General features: G+C 49.5%; 2 protein-coding genes across 3 annotated transcripts; one reads left to right on the top strand and one right to left on the bottom strand.

The window, feature by feature from the left end:
* The first annotated feature begins 1,489 nt into the window (after positions 1 to 1,489).
* Nags (N-acetylglutamate synthase) lies at positions 1,490 to 5,500 on the top strand. The gene is made up of 7 exons (XM_052197159.1): positions 1,490 to 2,011; positions 2,498 to 2,772; positions 2,868 to 3,081; positions 3,326 to 3,506; positions 3,786 to 3,957; positions 4,054 to 4,236; positions 4,953 to 5,500. Exons 1-7 carry the CDS (start codon positions 1,607 to 1,609, stop codon positions 5,104 to 5,106), a joined length of 1,584 nt encoding a protein of 527 aa, XP_052053119.1. The 5' UTR covers positions 1,490 to 1,606; the 3' UTR covers positions 5,107 to 5,500.
* Positions 5,501 to 8,361: 2,861 nt separating this feature from the next.
* Tmem101 (transmembrane protein 101) lies at positions 8,362 to 12,025 on the bottom strand. 2 transcript variants are annotated; one of them, XM_052196880.1, is made up of 4 exons: positions 11,814 to 12,025; positions 11,327 to 11,507; positions 10,159 to 10,305; positions 8,362 to 9,399 (listed from the first exon to the last, which is right to left on the bottom strand). In XM_052196880.1, the coding sequence occupies exons 1-4, from the start codon at positions 11,948 to 11,950 to the stop codon at positions 9,091 to 9,093; spliced, it is 774 nt and encodes a 257-aa protein (XP_052052840.1). In that variant the 5' UTR covers positions 11,951 to 12,025; the 3' UTR covers positions 8,362 to 9,090. The 2 variants fall into 2 exon arrangements, with proteins under 2 accessions (XP_052052840.1, XP_052052841.1); XM_052196881.1 differs by having other exon boundaries at positions 11,750 to 11,828.
* Positions 12,026 to 23,423: the final 11,398 nt, after the last annotated feature.

Genomic DNA, 23,423 nt, shown 5'->3' with positions numbered 1-23,423 from the left:
GTCACTCAGACCAGTGAGACAACAAAAACATTAGGGAAGCTATGATGGCCAGTGTCTGAGCTGTGTGACCTTGGCAGGGCAGGACTAACTAGGAGTATACGGGGTGGGGGAGGGGTTCACAGGCACATGCTGTCCTGCGCATCCCTGCTGATGAACCAAGGATCTTATCTAGTTCTGGGTCTGCAAATGGGGTGATATAACACCTCCCCTGGGGTCACCCTGAGGATGACGGAAAGGGGTTTCACAGAGCCAGACATCCTGCCCGGGACATAGTACTAAAGTATTGTTAGCACCTGTCACAAACTAACTTTCTAAGTTTTCAAGTCAGCAGGCCATACTCCTCCATCTGGAATGTAATATGTTTGTTTTATTCTCTTCTTATTCTTAAGCGTTTTTTTTTTCTGTCTCTAGCAAGTAACAGAAGCCTTCAAGTCACAAGCCTCGTAGGAATAGATTTTAGCTTTAAACGGCCTAAAGCATTAAGAGGAACAGAGGTGTAGTAGAGGCTATGACAGTGTTCCTCGGGGTGGCTCCAGGGGCTGCGGTTGTCACAACCTGCCTAACCTGAGCATGAACTCAGACAAGATTTTCTTTTCTTAACATAGGGCTTAGGCCAGGCGGTGGTGGCATATGCCTTAAATCCCAGCACTTGGTGGCAAAGCAGACAGATCTCGGAATTTGAGTCTAGTCTGGTCTACAGAGTGAGTTCCAGGACAGCCAGAGAGATACACAGAGAAACCCTGTTCCTTAAAAGAAAAAAAAGCAGGGTTTCCTTAGCTTAGGCTGGCCTTGAATTGCTTATAAGTCGAGGATGACCTTGATTGTGACCCTCCTGGTTCCTCTTCAGGAATGTGGGGTACAAGTATTTTAGGTTCCTTGTTGTGTTTCTTGTTTTTTGAAGCAGGATCATCTTTCTATAATATGAAGACCTTTAGCTGTCCTGGAACTCTCAATGTAGACCAGACTAGCCTTGTACTTGTGAATACAGGCCTGCCTCTGCCTCTGTCTCTGCCTCTGGAATACTCGATTTTATCTTTTGAGACAAGGCTCCCCCCCACCCCCCATGTAGTCTATTTTCTCCTAGAACTCAAAGCAATCCTCCTGCTCCAGCCTCCCAGGAACTGAGAGTACAAATATGTCACACCAAGTCCTGCTCGGCAACAGGACTTTGTTTGAATCCATATGCTACAGCGAGGACCACACCCCCCGTGTTCAACTTTCCCAGACTCCTTCTTCAAACTCAGTCACTTGCACGACCCTGCAAATCTGCGCACACACACACCTGGGACATCTGGGCACTTTCTAGAACCAGCATTTTGGTAGCAAACCAAAGAGCTCCATCACTCTAAATCTGACCTTCGTGACCCTCGCTAATGGTTCCAGTACCCCCACACACAAGGGGCGGGGAAGTCTAGAGGCACCACCCTCCGGTCTGTGACTTGCCACACCCCAAACGCACCCAGAAGCCACTACGGTCCTCCTATCCCGCCCCGCCCCGAGTCTGATCCAGCCCAGTTCAGCGGCAAGTTAAGAACCCCTAGGGCTGTGCGCTCCAGACGGACTGTCACCTGTGGGTGGGGGGGAACAAGTGGGTTTGGTTGTCGTCATGGCGACGGCGTGGGTGGCCACAGCCCTGCGGTCTGCTGCAGCGGCCAGAAGGCTGCGCAGCCCGGGAGGTCCTGGGGGCTCACGGAGATTGAGTGGTAGCGCTCGGCGGCGCGGGGCGAGAAGTGCCAGCCCTGGACGCCGGCTCAGCACCGCCAGGGCTCACGCAGAGGACGCCGAGGGCGCTAAGGGTCCTGTCCAGTCTCCTGCCGTCGAGGAGCCGTCGTGGACACCTCTTCCAACGCCCCTCGAATCCCCTGCGCCTCCCGCCGGCAGATCGTTGGTGCAGCGGGACATCCAGGCCTTCCTGAATCAGTGTGGTGCAAGCCCAGGAGAAGCACGCCACTGGCTCACACAATTCCAGACCTGCTACCATTCGGTGGACAAGCCCTTCGCTGTCATGGAGGTAAGCCGATCCCGGTGTCGTCGTGTCACTGCAAGGAGATGTTGACTGTTCCATAGCGCGTCGTGGGTCTCCGCACGCCCGCCCGTGAATCTGGAGCACAGAGGTGCTGAGTTAGTGCTGGGCACAGTAAAGCCATCAGGCTACAGAAACCTAACGAGAAGGCTTGGAAGCCCAGTCCTCCAGAAGTGATGTCTGAGAAAGGCCTCTCACGGTGGACGCAGATAGGGGTTCAGTCGGCTGAGCTGTCGCACTACCCCTCCCCCCAAGGTGTCCCAGAGTCCAAGGCCGCTGGGAGGAGCCGGGGGAGGAACATTAGTGCTAGATAAGAGGGTGGCTAAGACCCAACGGGCAAAGGGCGGAGCGGTTGGCCAAAAGTGGGACCCAAAGGCTCCTGAGTAGAATGTGGTCACTGAGGGTCCTAAGGCTCGAGTAGAGACAAGCAGCATAGAGCCAGTGTCGTGCCCCTGAACGTCCGCTCCTGTACAGGTAGATGAGGAGGTGTTCCAGTGCCCACAGGCGGTATCCCGCCTGGCATTCGCCCTAGCCTTCCTGCAACGCATGGACATGAAGCCGTTGGTGGTCCTGGGGCTGCCGGCCCCCACGGCACCTTCAGGCTGTCTTTCCTTCTGGGAAGCTAAGGCCCAGCTTGCTCAGAGCTGCAAAGTGCTGGTGGATGAACTACGGCATAACGCGGCTACTGCTGTGCCCTTTTTTGGCGGCGGATCAGTGCTGAGCGCTGCGGAGCCGGCTCCCCATGCCAGGTTAGTGTCAGACCAGCCCGCCCTGGCATCCTCAAAGCTGGACCACTCTGCTGGCCCTGCCCTGGTCCCGCTCGAGCACCACATCTGGCCCACAGCTACGGTGGCATCGTCGCGGTGGAGACAGACCTGTTGCAGTGGTGCCTGGAATCCAACAGCATCCCGATCCTGTGCCCCATTGGGGAAACGGCTGCGCGCCGCTCGGTGCTTCTTGACTCGCTGGAGGTGACTGCGTCTCTGGCCAAGGCTCTGCAGCCCACCAAAATCATCTTCCTCAATAATTCAGGCGGCCTGCGGAATTCCAGTCAAAAGGTGTGCCCCTCTCCCGTGCCACCTCGTGACACTAGGCAAGACTGAATCCCCTGCCCTGTGTCCCCTACATGACTCTAACAAAAGATCTTAGAGGGGGAGGGAGGGTTGTTCCTCGGTGCCCAGATCTGAGCACTTCCCAGCCGAGGAGATAAAAGTTAAGTGGTCACAGAGAGGGCCATAGGGCTGGGCCCAACTCGGTATGGGTGTGTATCTCCTGGAAGCTCATCTTCTTCCTGGGACTTAGATCCTGAGCAATGTGAACCTGCCCGCCGACCTTGACCTCGTTACCAACGCGGAGTGGCTGGGCACCAAAGAACGGCAGCAGATTCGGCTCATCGTGGACGTGCTCAGCCGCATGCCGCACTACTCCTCCGCAGTCATTACGGCCGCCAGCACGCTGCTCACGGAACTCTTCAGTAACAAGGGTGAGTCCCCAGGGTGAGCACCCACAGGGCCAGGCTGTGGGCCAGCAGGAGCGCTCCGCTCACCCCGACTCGCGCCTGCACCTCCGCTCAAAGCTGTAGGGAGAGAGGCCGCCGCCGCACCAATGGCTTCCCGATGCTGTCGAAACCGGAGGGAGGCAAGAGAACTCAGGCAGTGGGGACTGGAGTCAGGGACTTGAGAGCTAGGGAGATGGGCGGAAAGCGCACCTCGCGGTGGCCCTGACTCTGGCCCAACCTATAAGCCCTCTCCAATCTCCCCAGGCTGTGGCACCCTGTTTAAAAATGCTGAGCGGATGCTACGAGTGCGCAGCCTGGACAGCCTCGACCAGGGCCGCCTAGTGAACCTAGTCAACGCCAGCTTCGGCAAGAAGCTCCGAGAAGACTATCTAGAGTCACTGCGCCCTCGGTTGCACTCGATCTATGTCTCTGAGGGGTGAGCCTCGGGGCCCCAGAGGGCAGGACCCCAAGGTTGGGGACGCAGCTTTAGGGCAAGGAGAGGTCCTAACCTACCTCTCTCCTGTTGTGGTAGGTACAATGCGGCAGCCATTCTGACAGTGGAGCCTGTACTAGGGGGCACCCCATATCTGGACAAATTTGTGGTGAGCTCCAGCCGCCAGGGCCAAGGTTCCGGACAGATGCTGTGGGAATGCCTTCGGAGAGACCTGCAAACGTTGTTCTGGCGCTCAAGGGTCACGAACCCCATCAACCCCTGGTAATCCCCGTCAGCTACGCCCCAGGCTTCACCAACAGCATCACTGGGCATTCTGTCCTTTCACTATCAGAGAAAAGCGCTTGGGGGGCAGAGGCAGGTGGATCTCTATGAGTTCAAGGCCGACTTGGTCTACAAAGCTTGTCCTGGCCAGCCAGAGCTACACAGAGAAACCCTGTCACAAAAAAGTCTCCTCTAGAGTCAAGGTCACCTAGTGACATTCTTCAGTCCCACATTTCTGTAAAGCAAGTGACATCCAGTTAGGGCTCTGATAAGCTTTGACCCAGGTCTTCTCAGGCTGGGGTCTTGGTTGCTGAACTCCTAACGCTAAGGCTGTGTCTCTAAGGAACACCCACCCCTTCCATTCAGCAGTCACACCCTCAGCCTCCACTCATGAGAAAGTGACAAAGGACCAGGTCCTTTGCTACACTAGGCAGAGGGGGCTGGGGCTGGGGCTGGAGGATAAGCAGGGATGGCCCTGATCGCACCTTCCTAGCTGTGGGACCCTGGTAATTACCTAACTTGCCTGAAGCTGGACCACTGTTTGAGGAAATGGCAACACAGGCTTCCTGAGCCGCTCCTGCTGCTACTCCTAGGATAAACTAACAGACATCTGCTCCTAGCCGGGCAGCCTGCAGCAGGCAACTGTCCTGAAAACCGGGAGTGAGCGGTGAGCCTCAGCCTTGTTCCAAAGCTGACCCTTTGGCCTCCACACCCAGGTACTTCAAGCACAGCGATGGCAGCTTCTCCAACAAGCAGTGGATCTTCTTCTGGTTTGGACTAGCTGACATCCGGGACTCCTATGAACTAGTCAATCATGCCAAGGGGCTGCCGGACTCTTTCTGCAAGCCAGCTTCTGACCCAGGCAGCTGACCCACCATCACCAGCCTTGTAAATCCTGGGGCAGCCAGGATGGACCAAAAGCCATGCCTGCCAGGGGTGACCCCAGGCAGCTGAGGGGACGAAGCTGCGTCACGTCTGCTGAGGGCCACCAGGGCAGAACAAACACAGAAAGGGTGAAACCAGCTACGGACTCTGCTCCAAAGTCAAACCAGATGGCCTTCAATGATCAGCCTGGGGAATGGGGCTGGGATTGCCTTCCAGGGCTCTGCTTAAGGTAACCTTAAGGGCAGGCCAGTTTCCATGGCCTCTGGGATGTCTTGAGGCTCCGTTGTCTTACAAAGCATCTAAGCCTGCCTGATCTGCCACTCATTTGGGTCTCAAAATTCTTCAGGAGGCCTTGATTAAACCACAAATGCTTGTCTGAGTCGGTCATACTTGTCTCAAAAACAAACCAAGCAAAGTTTAATTACAGTAAGGACTTCAGGGTATGGGGTGATCTTTTTTCAATACTGGAGATAGCACCTAGGGCCTGGAACATTCTAGGCAAGTGCTCTACTACTGAGCTAACCCCCCACCCCCACCCCAGTTGATGTTTTAAGATTTCTTTTAAAGATAGTAATCTTCTGGGAACAAGTGCTTAAGGACCAGGGACCAGAGGATTCCTGGATGGAGCTGGAAGGCCCTGAGGGTAAAAACTATTGTCTCCTCATTTGGGGATCAACAACCCCTAGAGGGGTTCTTCTACTCCTGGGGAGCATGAGATCACACACACACACACACACACACACACACACACACACACACACACACACACCAGCCAATAGCTCCCTTCCCATAAGGATAAAAATCCCAGTTAACAGCAATGGCATATTTACCTATAAGAACCCAGAGAAATCACAGCATGGCTTTGGCTTTTAAGTCCAGGCTTGGCCATTCTCCCACTATAGGGTCATCTCTCATCTTTATGACACCTCAGCTGGGAAGGAAGCCAGATTTTTCATGCAATGCTTTTTGAGTATTTTTTCAAAAAAATTTTTTTACATGTGTGCCCACATGGGTACCCACACACGGGTACCCACACATGGGTACCCACAAAGAACCTAAGATCCCCTGGATCTTGAGTTACAGATGGTTTGAGCCGCCTGACATGGATGCTAGGAACGAAACTATGATTCTTGAAAGGACAGCCAGTGCTCTTAGTCACTGAGCCCTAAACATTTTCTTGATTTTATTATGGAACAAATGGCCCAGTGGCTGTTTCTCCATAGGATCCAGATTTTACTCCCAGCATCCACATGGTGGTTCACAATTGTCCATAACTCTAGTTCCATGGGATCTGATGCCCTTTTCTGGCCTCAATGGGTACCAGGCATGAACATAGTACAAAGATGTACATGCAGGCAAAATACCCTCCTCACACATTTATTTTATTTTATTTATTTATTTTTTTTTTTTGAGGCAGGGTTTCTCTGGGTAGCCCTGGCTGTCCTGGAACTCACTCTGTAGACCAGGCTGGCCTCGAACTCAGAAATCCGCCTGCCTCTGCCTCCCAAGTGCTGGGATTACAGGCGTGCGCCACCACCGCCCGGCTTTTTGTTTTGTTTTGTTTTGTTTTTTTTCTTTTTTTTTTTCTCCTCACACATTTAATAACATGTTGTGTGTGTGTGTGAGTGCATGCGAAAGCGCCTATGAAAGCCAAAGAAGTATTAGATCTCATGGAGCTGGAATCACAGGCTTTCTAGAGTCACCTGATCTGAGTGCTGGGATTTGAACTCTAGTCCTCATAACTGAGCAAGTGCTCGTAACTACTCATCTCTCCAGCTCACAACACACACACACACACACACACACACACCATTTTATAGTGTGGTCCAGGCTGGCTTGAAATTCACCAAGCATCTGATGACCTTGAATTCCTGCCTTCACTTCCTGAAATGCTGGGATTACAGGCATGTGCCTCCATGACAGATTTATTCCCACTGGATGGGAACTGAACTCAGGGCTACCAACTAAGCTACAATTTATTTTGTCTGTTTTGCTTTTTTTTCCGAGACAGGGTTTCTCTGTGTAGCCCTGGCTGTCCTGGAACTCACTCTGTAGACCAGGCTGGCCTCGAATTCAGAAATCTGCCTGCCTCTGCCTCTCAGGTGCTGAGACTAAAGGTGTGGGCCACCACCTCCCAGCCTAAAACAATTTTTGATATACCAGGTACCTTAATAAGCCCACAATGGCACACCAGAGACTGTGTCCAGGTCCAGGAGCAGCCTGATTTCCCTAGGGATTGTGTATCAAGGGGACATCTGGGTTTGGACATTCAACAGACCTGACAGCCATTCTAGCTCCAGCTGGGTTTGCTCTGTGGTTTGAAGCAAGTTGCCGACCTGCTCTGAATCTCCCATTTCCTTATGTGTAATATGATATCAGTTCTCGCCTTCTAGCCGCCCTAGCCAAATATTTCTTCAAAAGACCTGCCCCCAAACTGGCAGAGTGAAAACTGGGCTATAAAAGGGCCAGAGGGAGAAACCAAAGCTAAGTTGGACATAGAGACATGCCTGTAACCTCAGCAACCAGAAAGTGGGGGCGGGGAAATGGGAGCTTGAGAGCAGGCCAGATTAGAGTGAGATGCTGCCTCAAAACCAAAATGAATGCTGGGTGTGGTGGCACACACCATTAATCTCAGCACTTGGAAACAGGCAAATGGATCTCTGTGAGTTTGAGGCCAGCCAGGTCTATAAAGCGAATTCACAACAGCCTGGGCTACACAGAGAAACCCTGTCTCAAAAACCAAAACAAAACCTAAGAAAACCTAACTTACAGTAAGGATTCAGGATATGACGGATCTTTCTTCAGGGCCATCCATGGGACCTAGGGCCTGGAGCATTCTAGCCCTTTGCTCTACTAAGCCAAATTCTAGCTGGTGTTTTAAGATGTTTTTATTCAATTACTTATTATTTGGGAAAGAAGACAGGGTTTCTCTATGTAGCCCTGGATGTCCTGGAACTCTCTGTAGACCAGGCTGGCCTTAAACTCACAGAGATCTGCCTCCCTCTGTTTCCCAAGTGCTGGGATTAATGACATGCGACACCACACCCAGGAAGTGTGTGGGTTTTTTTTTTTTTTAAAAAGATAGTTGAAGAACTGTGGGAACTCTTAGAACTGGGGTGGTGGAGGAATCATAGGAGGACTAGAATGGGGTTTAACCCAAGATGATCTTTCAAGAACCCCCAAATCAACCCCAGCCAACGGCAAAGTACCCACAGGGAAAACAGAAGCAGAGATACAATATCTGTATAAAATGTTTATTTTTGGAGGATGGTGTGGCCTGGTATTCGGGAGGATGCTCTGCCCAGCCAGTCAACCGAGAAGCTGAGAACAGATGCAGCAGCAGGCTGCCTGACAGGCCTGCTCTGCCTTGCACATCCCAGAGCACACCAGGGCCTGATCTCAACACTAGAGCGAGGGTTAGAAAGCTGGGATTGTTTCTGCCCCAGCAGACCCCCAAAGAGCCCATGTGACGTCTGTAGCACCAGCCACTTTGCCCTTCCTTACAGGGTCCTTCTATATGTGTGAAGACACAGGTGTGAACACACACACTAGTCTGAAAAGCACTGCTTAGTTTAGCTGCATCTGTCAGGTTCCAAAAGGAATTTTGACATTTGCTTACTTCCAAATCTTCCTCTGTCCCTGACACCTACCAGCACCCCAGCTCTGCCTTACTCTTTTCACAGGGACTCCTCCCTCCCTGGCCATATAGGGGAGGGGCAGCTGGCCTCAGCTCTCCCCAAAACAAGTAAGAAAAACAACAACAACCCTATGAGGCTTTAGCGCGAGGGCTCCCATCTTCCCAAGGTCTAAGCCACAAACTTGGGGGAGAAAAAAATGTAACTATTAAAATCAAAAAACAAGAAAGTAAACAAACCAAGAAACATAAATAAACAGCAACTGGGCCAGCAAGGAGGAAAATGGCCTTCGGAGGTGGCCTCCTGTGCCCAAGTCAGGCGCTCCCTGTGGAACTCAGCCATCAGTAGCCAAGATGACAGCAGCCCCGAAGATCCCCACACTCTCGCCAAGTAGCTTCATCTGGTTCCAGAACTCCACACGACGTGTGTTGTGCCAGTAGGAGACGTTGCCATCAATGAGCAGCATGACAGGAGGTAACAGCACAGCCAGGATCTGGGCAGCCAGGGTCACATAGTATCCTGACAAGAAGGCCAGGGCCAGGACCCCATACAGCACGAAGAACAGCTGGACCATCAGCTCCCCTCCTGGAAGGTGATTCAGGTATGCCAGCCGGTCCTCCTTGCTGTGCTGCAGCGAATAGGCCTAGAAACACAGCATCCTTTAAGACTGCAGCAGGAGTGGTACCCACAAGTTAGCCCCTGTAAAATGGGCTTCGAAGTCCTTTCTCTGGATGGGGACTCTCTGAAAGCAGGGCCTATCTCCCGCTCTGATTATAGGGCCCCAAGAGGAAAGGCTGGTCTCTGCTCTCCTGGAAGCTTCTGAAGAAAGGAAGTGCGTCTCCATAGCAAGATGGAGACTCAGACTTTTGAATATACACACCACGGAAGCGCACATAGAACTCTGCCCTTAAGATGTTATTCCTGGTTCCTAGGATGAGGTCAAGAGCTTGAAGCCTCTCTTTGTCCTCATCTACAATGGCCTGAAAGCACCAGGGAGATCTACCTGACTATTCTGCATAACCCATCAACTCTAGGAGGCAGAGCCACCACTAAAGCTGATTTGCTCCGTGCCTGCCCTCTGTCCCCTCTCTCAGTCCTTTAGAGACTGAAGCAATGAGAAAAATCACCGAATCTTCTTTGCTAGATTCTCAAGATTGGGACTGCATGGTCAGTTCATCTTCTTATCTAGTTGGTAGCAATAATGTTGAAAGGAGGGACCCTCAGCCAGGTATCAGGTTCTTGGAGGACCCATCAGGAGGAACCAGAAACTGTCCAGGGCAATCTCTAGGAGCCACCAGAAATGACTCACAAGGCCTTGCTCTGCACAATGACCAGGATTCTGCCAGACTTAAGCTCACACCACTCCCACACAGTGCCTCCAATCAAGAGAAGCCCAACGTACCACACAAATGAGGTAGATGCCCAGGAACACCTGGCCAGTGGACTGCAGGGAACGGCTTCGGGGCTTTCGACGGTACAGCTCCCCAGCCCCGCTGGCCAGCACCAGAAAACCGCCAATGATGGCAACTGTGCGCGAATACATACGGACCTAAGACCAGGGCAAAAAGAACCCTAGTCAAGAACTGCAATCACGGCACGTCTCTTGGTTTTCAAGCTCACAGAACTGCCCACTTCTATGTATCCTGTTCTATCTGATGAACCCTCTTACCTATTCCAAGTGTAGGCTGCAGAGAGAGAATTCTCTTTACAAAGAAGAAACTGAGGGCTGAGAGGGCATTAAAAAACTGTCCATGGTCTTATAGAAAGTGCCAAAACCTAGATGCCACAGGTTGCCGTCTCTTCCACCCCTAGTCTGAAACCTAATCCCAGAGTTTTTCCTCTATGGAGTATAGACTATAGAAACTACAAGAAGAACCAGCCAGGTGGTGGTGGTAGTGGCGGTGCATGCCTTTAATACCAGCACTTGGGAGGCAGAGGCAGATGGATCTCTGTGTGCGAGTTTGAACCACTGTGGTCTACAGAGAGAGTTCCACAACAGCCAGGGTTATACAGAGAAACCCTGTCTAGAAACAAAATGAAACAAAGCGAAATGAATAGCCCCACGATCCTATAGCTGTTCACACACCACCACCACCCCTCCACCAAACTGACAGTCCGGTCCTTTCAGACACTGCCTCCAAGGCACCTTACCTCCAGGCTTCCAGTGACTGCTATAGCTTCTGCATTTGCAGGCACAAATTCTGCACTAGTATCAATTATAGTTCATAATACCTGATGGATAGACCAGATATTTTCCAAGGTCTCTTTTGCTTTACAAGTCTGAGACTAATAAAGTAATGGTTTAAAGGATTTTTGGGAATCAGATAACTCTAGGTTACCAGTCCCTTTGATACACTGTGGCACGATTTTGGGAAAGTGCATTTACCATCTCTGGACCTCCATTTTCACACTCTACAAGAGAGGTCTGTGGTCTGTAATAATCGCCACAAAACTGTACCCAAGTTTTCCCAGGCTTCAAGTTTGGGAGTATCATACATGTCCACAACCTACACCAGGCCGCTGCAGCTCCTTCCCCATGGCTAAATCGCGTCTAGAGTTCACGTTCTCACCTTTAGCCAGTCCCCGTAGTGGACATAGCCCCCGATGTAAGCCGCATAGGTGCTAATGGCTAGCTGGAGTGCGGCGCCCAGCGCAAACCAACGGCGCTTCACTCCGAAAGACATGAAGCTAGCACACAACACAGCTGCTCCCATGTCGAAATACAGATAAGGCACTGGGATGTCGGGCTTCCTGGGAATCGCGTGTAGGGAACAAGAAGGGCAGAATGAATGGAGAGTGTCTTAGGACCTCTGTAAGTTCCCGCAATCTCCACTACTCCCCAGAAACCCAAGACCCTTCCCACTGCTGGAGCCACCACATCAGTTCTGGTCGTACAGCCGAACCAGAGCATCTTCCAACCTGTCTGAGTACCAATTCCTCCCAGTCTAAGTGTCCCGACTTCTGGGCCCCAACTTCCCCCAACATCACCGCACCCCAGTTCCTGGGACAGGCCGTACCGCCCCCCACCGCATTCGACGGCTTCGTGGGCGCGCTCACCGGCGCGCCTCGGCCCTTTCAGCGTACAACATGAGTTGGCTGAAGCAGCCCCAAAAGGGGCAGCGCGTGAGCAGCACGGAACCCAGCTGCATGATCAGCTGCAGCATCCAGCGCCTCGAACCAATCTTCGAAGCCATCTTGGGAAAGGGCAGTCCGCTACGGCCTCAGCCGGGTCTGGGAGACCAGCACGGAGGATTATACCGGCAACTTCCGGTCCCATACTGTTTTTCTTTTCGTCGGGAAACAAAGCTCTCGCTCTCTAGTTCCGGAAGGGAAAAAAATGTGTTCTAGAAGGAGGAGTCAGCCTTTCTGAACTCAGAAGCGTCTCTTTGCATTTTCTTTTCCTTTAATAAAGATTTGTTTAGGGGCTGGTTAGATGGCTTAGCAGTTAAGGGCACTGCTGCTCTTCCAGAGCGCCTGAGTTCAATTCCCAGCAACCACAGGGTGGTTTAGACCGTGCATAAAGGGATATGATGCCCTCTTCTGGCATACCCGTGTACATGCAGACAGGGCACTCACATTCAAAACAAAACATAAAAGAGTTGTTGTTTTTTTAAAATAATTTTATTTACTTTATTTATTTACTTTATTTATATGAGTATACTGTAGCTGTCTTCAGACACACCAAAAGAGGACATCAGATTCCATTACAGATGGTTTTGAACCACCATGTGGTTGCTGAGAATTGAACTCAGGACCTCTGGAAGAGCAGTTAGTGCTCTTAACTGCTAAGCCATCTCTCCAACTCTGATTTGTTTATTTATGTATACGAATACTCTATTTACATGTATGCCTGCATGACAGAAAGGGGCATCAGATCTTATCATAGATGGCTATGAGCCACTAAGGTTGCTGGGGATTAAACTCAGGACCTCTGAAACAGAAGACAGTGTTCTTCGTGCTTCCAAAACGGGACAGGAGCAAGGAGCATAGAGTTGAAACATCCCAAATCCTGGAACACAGCTTGATGTATGAAAGCAACCAATCCTGGATGTAACCAGACCTGGACTCTAACCTGAAAACCAGTTCTGTGTCATTTAAATGGAGACTCAAGTGGGAAATGGGGGTAATGAAATTCTACCTCATCACTTCTGGGAGGCTTAAATGTAACAAAGGAGGTATTGGCAGATAATAAGGCTCCCATAAAAGGGTGCGATACATACACACAGGCCCCAGAGAGAACTCCCTGGCTTTGGCTGAACTTTTTGTTGTTGTTTTGGTTTGGTTTTTTGTTTTGTTTTTCTGTTTTTGTTTTTGTTTTTCTGGATTTGGTTTTTTTTTCGAGACAGGGTTTCTCTGTAAAGCCCTGGCTGTCCTGGAACTCACTCTGTAGACCAGGCTGGCCTCGAACTCAGAAATCTGCCTGCCTCTGCCTCCCAGAGTGCTGGGATTATAGGTGTGTGCCACCACCACCTGGCTTTAGCTGAACTTTTTTTTTTTTTTTTTTTTTTTGGTTTTTTTCGAGACAGGGTTTCTCTGTATAGTCCTGGCTGTCCTGGAACTCACTCTGTAGACCAGGTTGGCCTCAAACTCAGAAATCCGTAGCTGAACTTTTAAAGTAAGAAGTCCTCTTGGCTCTAAGTCACCTGTTTGGTCTTGATGCCTTTGTCTCCTGAGAGAAGAGAGAGAGACCTATACACCTATGATATCATAATCAGACAATTTTTCCAACTGCAATATTCCCACTCTATCCCAAACAACAATCTGCTTAACTTCAGCAGCCTTCAAGTAGCCTCCACCTCCCCATCCTCCAAGCATCTCTTGGGAGGAGGAGGATGACTTGATTGTTCATATAATTTCCTATGTAGCTCAGAATATCCTCCAACTTGTGATCCTCCTGCCTCCACCTCAAGGGTAGACTGTGAACATGCCTGTCACCATGACTAACAGCTGCCTTTAAACAGCTCAGCACAGGGGCAATTATGTATTTACTATCAATACACACACACACACACACATATGATGGTGAATTCCATGAGGGCAAACACAGTAAGTACAGAGTTTCTGCTTATTTATCGCCTCAGGGCCAAGCATACATTCAGGGCTTATGTACTTCACATACAGATAAATGAATATATGAATATATGGTGTTACACACTATCTTGTAGATCACAGTAGCCTTCAGCAAATATCAAAGAAGCAAGAGGTGTGGGCAGTATGTAGTTGCCACCACAAAGCTGTCCCCATCTGTATTTGGGGACACATACACACATACACCCTTAATAGGTTACCTCACCCTCTAATATTGAAGGTAAGACCCTGTAAGCACTCCAATGCTATTGGGCCATTTATTTGGACCTGGTTTCAATTCCCTGCAAGGGACTCATGTCTAAACAGCATTTCTGACCACGAGGACAAAAAGATTCCAATTAGCTTGTGAATGAAAGATAAACAATGGGCTGGAGAGATGGCTCAGTGGTTAAGAGCACTGACTGCTCTTCCAGAGGTCCTGAGTTCAATTCCCAGCAACCACATGGTGGCTCCCAATCATCTGTAATGGGATCTGATGCCCTCTTCTGGTGTGTCTGAAGACAGCAACAGTGTACTCATACATTAAATGAATAAATCTATTTTTTTTTAAGAAAGATAAACAATAAAAGTCACTCTTTTCTTTCTTTTTGTTTGTTGGATTTTTCAAGTCATGGTTTCTCTGTGTAGCCCTAACTGTCCTGGAACTCCCTCTGAGAACCAGCTGGCCTCCAACTGAGAGACCCGCCTGCCTCTGCCTCAAGAGTGCTGGGATTAAAGGGGTTCACCATGAGACTCTTTCTTTGTTTATTCAGACAGGATTTTACTATGTAGCCTGGGATGGCCTGGAACTTTCTCTGTAGACCAGGCTGGCCTCCAATTTAAGTGGAAACTTCTTTGGAAAATTAGTTGGATGTTTTGCTAAGACAAACACGTGAAGAACATTTAGCTGAGGTGGATGCAGGTGAAAGACTAAGGCAGATTCGCGACGGAATGTTTAGCTGAAGCAGACATAAGTGAAAGGGTGTTCTGCTAAAGCAAGCATGTGAAAGGGCACGTGATGAAGGATTCTTTGCTAACAACACACATATTGGCCCACCTTACAGTGCATAGTTGAGCTGCATTTGTTGGGACTCCATAGAGAGAAATGCACCAAAAAACATCTGGTGGTATGTTGTGGCTTTTTGGTCGATTCCGAGGACTTGGACTGATTGGCAGAGTGATGTGAGTTGAAGACAGATGTACATGCTAAGGCAAAACATGTGGAGGACACGTGATGTTTGCAGAGAGTATAAATAGGACTCGATGGACAGTGACAGAGGCTGAGCTAGGCTTGCTTATAGAGCGAGCTGTGCAACGCTTCCGGGTCTCCAGTCTTCAGTGATCTTCGCTTCCCTGAGAGGCACAGCTGGTGTCCCTCTGGGTCCCTCCTGCTGACTCGAACCCAGGCTGAGGCCTGGCTGTCTCTGCTGGGAAGTGCCACCACTGTTGATTTCTGTTTGCTATCCCGATGCTAACTAACTACACTGCTGGTGTATCTGTGAAGTGTCTGCGAGTGGATCAAGCCGCCACTGCTGACCTATGAACTGAACTGCTGATTTCCAGACAATACAGACAGGAGTTGCTCCCAAGAACCTTTCTAAACAGGTCCACTTCTCCTATATCCTTTCTTTCCCACTACCTCTGGTGGGTGGTGGGCTACAAGGGAGGTTAAAGCATTTAAGAACCATCAGTGAAAATCAAAATTACAGCCGGGTGGTGGTGGCACATGCCTTAAATCCCAGCACTTGGGAGGCAGAGGCAGGCGGATTTCTGAGTTCGAGGCCAGCCTGGTCTACAGAGTGAGTTCCAGGACAGCCAGGGCTACACAGCAAAACCCTATCTCTAACCATCCCCGCCCCCCAAAAAATTAAAATTACAAATCGCCTGTCTCTGCCTCCTGAGTGCTAGAATTAAAGTCACCGTGCTCATCTCACACTCCTCCTCCTCCTCCTCCTCTTTCTTTCTTTAAACAAAGACTACGTATATCAAAGAACTAGGGAATGGGATTGTGTGGATACAAACCGGGCATGGGTAATAGACAGGGAATGAGAAGGGGCCCAGGTTAGAGGTTGTTTTGTCTCCCTCCACTCATCATATTACCATAAGACAAGTCCACAGAATACAATCACTTTCCAACGAGTTATACTTTACCAGTCTCTTCAGCTGCCACCGACTCATGCAGTGCTCTGATGCCTAGCTCTGAGGGGCTAGAAGGAACAGAACTTTGATTATTTTTCTCTTCTTTCTTTCTTATTTAGGTTTTTTAAATTTTTTTGTTTGTTTTTTGTTTTTTTGTTTTTTCGAGACAGAGTTTCTCTGTATAGCCCTGGCTGTCCTGGAGCTCATTCTGTAGACCAGGCTGGCCTTGAATGCAGAAATCTGCCTGCCTCTGCCTCCCAGAGTGCTGGGATTACAGGCGTGCGCCACCACCGCCCAGCTAATTTTTTTTTTTTTAAGATAGGATTTCTCTGCATAGTTGTGGCTGTTCTGAAACTCCCTCTGTAGATCAGGCTGGCCTCGAACTCAAAGATCTGCCTGCCTCTGCCTCCTAAACCCTGGGATTGAAGACCCAGTCACCACCACATGGCTGGACTTTATTTTATTTTATTGAGACAAGGTTTCACTATGTAACCTTGGCTTGCCTGGAATTTACTCTGCAGACCAGGTTGGCCTCCAATTCAGAGATCCACCTGCCTCTGCCTCCCAAAGGCTGGGATTATTTATGTCCTTAAGAGTTCCTACGCGCCTTCCTGGCAATGACCCACCCTTCCATCATAACCTTAGCAATCAATTTCAATAGCAATCAATTTCTCTCCGACATCAGCATAAGTGAGGAGAAAATTCCTGAAACCCGGAAGCTTTTCTGATACACACTCCACTCTGCTCTCTTCCCCGTAGACTAACCCCAGTCTCGGGCTGGGGGCAGGTGTTAGCGTACTACTAGGTCAAGGGCAGGGGATAAGTGGGTCGCACATGTCTCAAGAAATCAGCAGAACATCGTCCCTTCTCCCTTTAGCCATAGCCTGACAGTAGAGCCTCACAGACATCCAAAGAACTTCCTTTTTCCTCCTGCGTCTCCCTTGAACTTCCACAGGCTCACTCACCTCCCCAGAGGCTCCCCAGCTCTTCCCTGGCTCCAACAAGGCCCTGGAAAAACTTGTATTTGTCCAGGACCATAACCATTGTCACAGAGGCCAGCCAGTGTGGTACCTGTGATGCCCAACATAGCAGCCATCTTAGCCAGGCAGAGCAATCCCTCCACGCTGCTCAGCATACCCTGAAGGCCCAGTGCATGTTAAGTGGCCCAGACCAGACAGGTGCAAGCACCTCAGCATGCCCAAGACCCACTGCGGGTGGGTGGTAGTATAGGGGAACCCGCTAGCAGAAGCCATGTGTCTGCCCCTTTATATCTGAGGTGCTATAGCCAATTAACCACAAGAGACAAATTACGGCCCCCAAGGCCACAAAGGCCTTGGTTTACCAGTGTGTTGTTGTTGCTCCCAGCCAGAGTAGCTTTCGCCCCATGTGATGGCCGGGGCAGTTCCTACTGCAACTAGTTCCCTCCAATTTGGGCAGCTGGTTGCGACTCTGGCTAAACTCCCCCAGTGCTACTGGGTGCAAAAGTCCAGGTGGTCAGCAGTTGTGAGAAAGATCTATGGTAGAAAACCAGAGCAACTGAAAAAGTCTAAGGCGGGAAAGCCAGTCAGTTGTGGAGATCTAGCAGCTCCAGGAACCTCGGCTTGCCCAAAACCCCATTAGCCAGACTCCACAGGATACCGTGAAAAAGTGGCAGCCCTTAGAGCTCCCAGGGTTACTGGAAATGCCAAGAGGCAGGTGGCTTAGATCACTGTGGCTTGGCTCCAGGAACCAAATTTACAGGATGGAAGGGAAGCAGAACAGGCTGAGGCTCCCATAGTCCACTATAGCCTGCTTAGCAAGTGCACACTGCTGCCAAACTCCAAAGGAAGGTTAATCCCGCTATGATGGTGTGGTCACTGTGAACGAGGAGTGGCTGGCCGCTGGCCACACCTGGCCCATTCCTATCCAGCAAGAGATTCATCTAGAGCTGGCATTGGATGCTGCTACTTTGTTTCCAACCAGTAAAAGAAAGTTCAACTCAATCAGTAACAAAACAAGCTACAAGCCTAGATTGGGCACATCTCTCACTACACTACTCTATTCCCATCTATATTATCCCACATAACTTGGGGTTTCTCCAGGCCACGAGCTTATCTCTCTGAAGCCTCTCCATCGATCCCTCCTCCCTCCTCCCTCTCCTGTTGATCCCCCGAGGCTCCTCCCCTAAACTCTCAGCTCCTGCCCCTTCCTCCTGCCCAATCATTGGCTCAAGCCTTTATTTGAAAAATTAAGGTGGGGAGAAGGTTCACAAGACAACTCCTCTGCTGCCCCTTCTGAGGGGTGGAATTAGCATCAAAATACAAGCCCAGGGCTAGCCACAGCAATTGGAGAATAGAGGACAGGGAGACTCTCAATTCCTCCTGGCAAGACTAATTTTAAGCAGGATACAGTGGACCATACCTATCATCATCCTAGCACTGGGAGCCTGAAGCAGGACAATCTCCCTGAGCTCAAAACTAGTCTAAGCTATCAATTGATCGTGACCCTTTCCCAAACCAAGGGCTGGCAATCAGTTAGTAGAATGACTGCCTAGCAGGCACAAGACCCTGAGTTCAAACCCCAAGACCACATAAATTAGGTATGGCTACACAGGCCTGTAATCCTGGCCCTTGAGATGTAGAAGCAAGAAGATCAGAGGGTCAAGGTTATTCTCCCATACGTGGTGAGTTTAAGACCATGTACAAACCTGAGGTATATGAGACCCTGCATTAGAAAAATAATCTGGGCTGGAGAGGTGGCTGGAGAGATGGAGAGAGTTAAGAGCACTGACTACACTTCCAAAGGTCCTGAGTGCAAATCCCAGCAACCACATGGTGGCCCATAACCATTCATAATGAGTTCTGACGCCCTCTTCTGGTGCATCTGGAGAAAGCTACAGTGTGCTTACATATAATAAGTCTTTTAAAAAAAATCTATCTCTGATGGAGATGCCGCTGTCCCGATCCCCACACCTGTTTCACTTTCTCTTAGAACTCTCAGGATGAAAAGCAATGGGGCGGGGGTGGGGGGTGGGGGGATGGGGGGGCACTGAAGAGACAGCTCAGTAGTTTAGAGCACTGGTTGCTCTAACAAAGACGTTGGTTCCCAGAATCACAATAGGCAGGTAAAAACTAGCTGTTACTGCAGGTCCAGAAGAGCCAATGACCTCCCTGGCCTCTGAGTGCACCTGTGTTAAACGTCAGAGGGTTCTGTGTTCTGAATGTCCAAATTCAGCTACAGCTCACACTCGAACAACATGCACTTTAGCCATCTGCAAAGCCCCAATTTTCTTTCTTTCTTTCTTAGGTTTATTTATTTATTATATGTAAGTACACTGTCGCTGTCTTCAGACACTCCAGAAGAGGGCGTCAGATCTCGTTATGGATGGTTGTGGGCCACCAGGTGGTTGCTGGGATTTGAACTCAGGACCTTCAGAAGAGCAGTCAGTGTTCTTAAGCACTGAGCCATCTCTCCAGGCCACCCCCTCCCCCCCAGGTTTCTTTTATGATAAGGTCAGTAAAATATTAAGAGTTTGTCAGCTGAGCAGTGGTGGTACATGACCTCAATCTTAGCACTTGGGAGGCAGAAGCAAGAGGACCTGAGTTCCAGGCAAGCCTGGTCTACAGAACAAGTTTCAGGACAGCCAGAACTGTAAAACAGTAAAACCCTACCAACAAAACAAAATAAAGGGGTGTTGTCTTGTAGGTCTTCTTTCCATAACTTAGAAAGCAGGGATATCTGGAGTTCAAAGTCAGCCTGGTCCATATGAGATCCTGTCTCATAAAATAAACCACATACTATTAGGCGGATTTCTGAGTTCGAGGCCAGCCTGGTCTACAGAGTGAATTCCAGGATAGCCAGGGCCACACAGAGAAACCCTGTCTCAAGAAACAACAAATAAAAAAAAAATCCCAAAAAACAACAACAAAAAGCACAGCTCATAGGATAAACAAGCTCCAAATTCCTCATACACAGCTGTAAAGTGTCAAAAAATGGAGCACACAGCACTGAGTCAGTCATGGGCTCTGTGGCTAGGGAAGGAGGGCCGGGGGCAAGTTTGACAGTGAAGTTGGTTGCATCCTCAGAAATGCAACAGGGGGAAAGATAACTTAAGACTAGAAAAATCAATCATTTTTTAAAAAAATTTATATGTATGTATATATATATATACTCATATATATGTACTCATATATATATATGTGTGTGTGTATATATATATATATACACACTGTAGCTGTCTTCAGACTAGAAGGGGATATCGGATTCCATTACAGATGGTTGTGAGCCATCTGTGGTTACTGGGATTTGAACTCAGGACCTCTGGAAGAGCAGTCTTTTTTTTTTTTTTTTTTTCTGAGACAGGGTTTCTCTGTGTATCCCTGGCTGTCCAGGAACTCACTCTGTAGACCAGACTGGCCTACAAACTCAGAAATCCGCCGGCCTCTGCCTCCTAAGTGCTGGGATTAAAGTCGTGCGTCACCACCGCCCAGCTAAGGAAGAGTCTTAAGCACTAGAAGAGTGCTCTTAACTGCGGAGGCATCTCTCCAGCCCCTAGAAAAATAAATATTTAAGGCAAAGAACACGATAGATTTTAATACTTTGAGGTGACAGGTGAAAAATATTTGCCTTCCTAAGTTCCTGTAAGCCAGCACATAAGGCTTTTGTGAGTTTAAACAATGTTGCAAGGTATTTCCTATCCATTCACATTGAGGCAGTGAAAGGCCAGTGATTGGAGGGGAGAGAGGAGGAGGAGGAGCTAAGATAAATGAGGGGGCGGGAGAAAGAGGCTCAGTGGACCCGAGGAGCAGAGCAGAGGAGGTGCGGATGGATATCCAGGTGGCTTCAGAGGTATTTCTGGTGTTTGGGGGAAGTTAGAAAACTGGGAAAAGACCTTTATCATTTTAAATTGGCATTATGTAATTGGGAGTTTTACATACATAAAAATATTTGGTTAACTATTTAAGATTAAGAGTCATGCTTTACCGGGTATTTGCGTGTAGGGCGGGAGTGCGGAATTCCCGCCCGTTTACACAGTCTGCAGCGGGGAGGAACCACAGCTGGGATTCTGTGAGAGCTAGTTGGAAGAGATTGGCAGAAAGGGCCAGTGAGAGTCGCCCTAGGCTGGACCGGTAGGGACTTGGGGAGGCGGTACTCTTCTTTATTACCCACTACAAAACACAACACAGCAGTGCGGATCCGCTCTTCATCTGTAAGGTGCTATTGTTGACCACTATATAAAATTCCTAAAGCTCAGGCAGCACACTGGAATTTCAAGCTTGTTTTTGTTTTCTTTTTTCAAGCCGTAGTTTCTCTGTGTAGCCTGGAACTCACTCTGTCGACCAGGTTGGCCTCAGACTGGTTCCACCTGCCTCTGCCACCACTGCCTGGCGATTCGAGTTTCTTTGGGGGGCGGGGAGGACTCTGATGCAGACGGAAAAGTAAGCTCGTTAAGCAGATGTCGCCACCCTCCAGATCTAACACTCATTCAGCCAGGTTGCAGCACCACACTGTGCCATCCTTGGTAGTTAAAAGGGAAAACGGTGTCTATAGGACCTTTTTCTTTTTCTTTTCTTTTCCTTTTTTTTTTAAGGCCCTCCTGGCCTCACTCAGGTACTCTCCTGCCTCTGCCTCCCTACCTCCACAGCATCCACTATGTCATTTCTTCCTAACCAAGGAACTCCTGTACCAAGGAAGACGATGGACCTGTGTGTGCACCCGGAGTGCCAGTACAGTAGGGAAGACAAACTTCCCCTGCTCCAAGAACATATTCTGAAACATGCCTTCTTAGCTTCAGCAGTGTTCCAGAGGACTGACTGGTCAGATGGTCAGCAGGTAGACTGCCGCTACCAAGCCTGCTGATCTGAATTTGATCCCTGGAACACACTTGTGCCCCAACTTCCATAGCTGCACAGTGGCAGGTACACACCCACGTGGACAAATTTTAAAAATTTCTTAAAGTGTTAAGGAGCAGCCAGCAATATGGCTCAGAATGTTAAGGTGGCCATTCCCAAGCCTGATGGTCTGGGTTCTAGCCCCAGGACCCACACTGTGGAACAGAGAATCAATTCCTGCAAGCTGTCTTCTAACCCCCACGTGCCCCCCCCCAACACACACAAAATGAAAAAAAAAAGTGTTAATGTGGGGACTGGAAAGATGGCTGAGTGCTTAAGACTGTGTGTTCCTCTTTCAGAACCCAAGTCGGTGCTCAGCACCCACAGGGTGGCTTACAAACACCGCAAACTCCCCTCCAGCTGCAGATCTGTTACCATCTTCAGGTCTCATTAGGCACACATACACTGTCCTATAAATAAAAAGATTTATTTATTTAAAACTAAAGTCAGGCCATGGTGGCACATACCTTTAACCCCAGTACTTAGGAAGAGAGAAGCAGGCGGATCTCTGAGTTCCAGGGCAGCCTACGGAGCAAGGTCCAGGCAAGCCAGAGCTACACAGAGAAACTCAGTTTCGACAAAACAAAACAATGAAAATAGCTGGGCAGTGGTGGCACACACTTTTAATCCCAGCACTTGGGGGGCAGAGGCAGGCGGATTTCTGAGTTCCCAGCCAGCCTGGTCTACAGAGCGAGTTCCAGGACAGTCGGGGCTACACAGAGAAACCCTGTCTGGAAAAACCAAACAAAACCAAAAAACAAAACCCTATAAAAACTATTAACATATAAAGTGTCAAGAGCTCAGAGGTCCTGAGTTCAATTCTCAGCAACCACAACCATCTGTAATGGGATCCGATACCCCTTTCTAGCGTGTCTGAAGACAACTACAGCGTACTCACGTACATAAAATTAATAAATCTTTAATAAAGTGTCAAGGTGCTGGTATGTCTCCAAACTTTACACAAACAAATCAGAAGCCCAGACTCAAACAGCAGACTCAGCAGCAGCCCTGTACTGCAGACACTAGCACATTAGAGAGCGGTGGGAGATCCACGTGTGGAGGAGATGAATGCCCCAAAGCCACAGAGACACAGTGAGACTGCCTGGACACACTCTGCACCACATTCTGGAATACTTCAAAGTCCTTTCAACCTACAGGGCAACTGCTCTGAGCTCTACTCCAAACGTAGCAAATAAAGCAGTGCACGGGGAGTCAGTTGGGAACTTTATAGTTCAGTATGGCCCATGAGACTCATCGAGGCTTGGGGACTGCCCCACTTCTGCAGTACAGGCAGCTGAGACACTGGACAAGTCACTGGCCTGGATGGAATTCATTGGGGTGGGGTGGGGGGCGGCACTGGAACACACATTATTTTTCAGATAATAATCAAATTCTTTTCACAGGGACTTCAAAGAAAAAGGAAAAATCCATGAGGGATGAAGGGTGAGGATCTGAGCCCCCTACCCTGCCTGAACCATATTTGCCCTAACAGATCACTCACTAGCCTCACCTAAAATGCCCGTCTTACAGGGCGGAGGGATGATTTAGCAGGTCGGAGTGCTTACTTTTCTCACACATCTGGTTTGGTCCC

Source organism: Apodemus sylvaticus, chromosome 10, assembly GCF_947179515.1.
Source record: "Apodemus sylvaticus chromosome 10, mApoSyl1.1, whole genome shotgun sequence".
NCBI lineage: Eukaryota > Metazoa > Chordata > Mammalia > Rodentia > Muridae > Apodemus > Apodemus sylvaticus.
The sequence above is the reverse complement of the archived record's forward strand: the minus strand, read 5'-3'. Positions and strand labels throughout refer to the sequence as shown.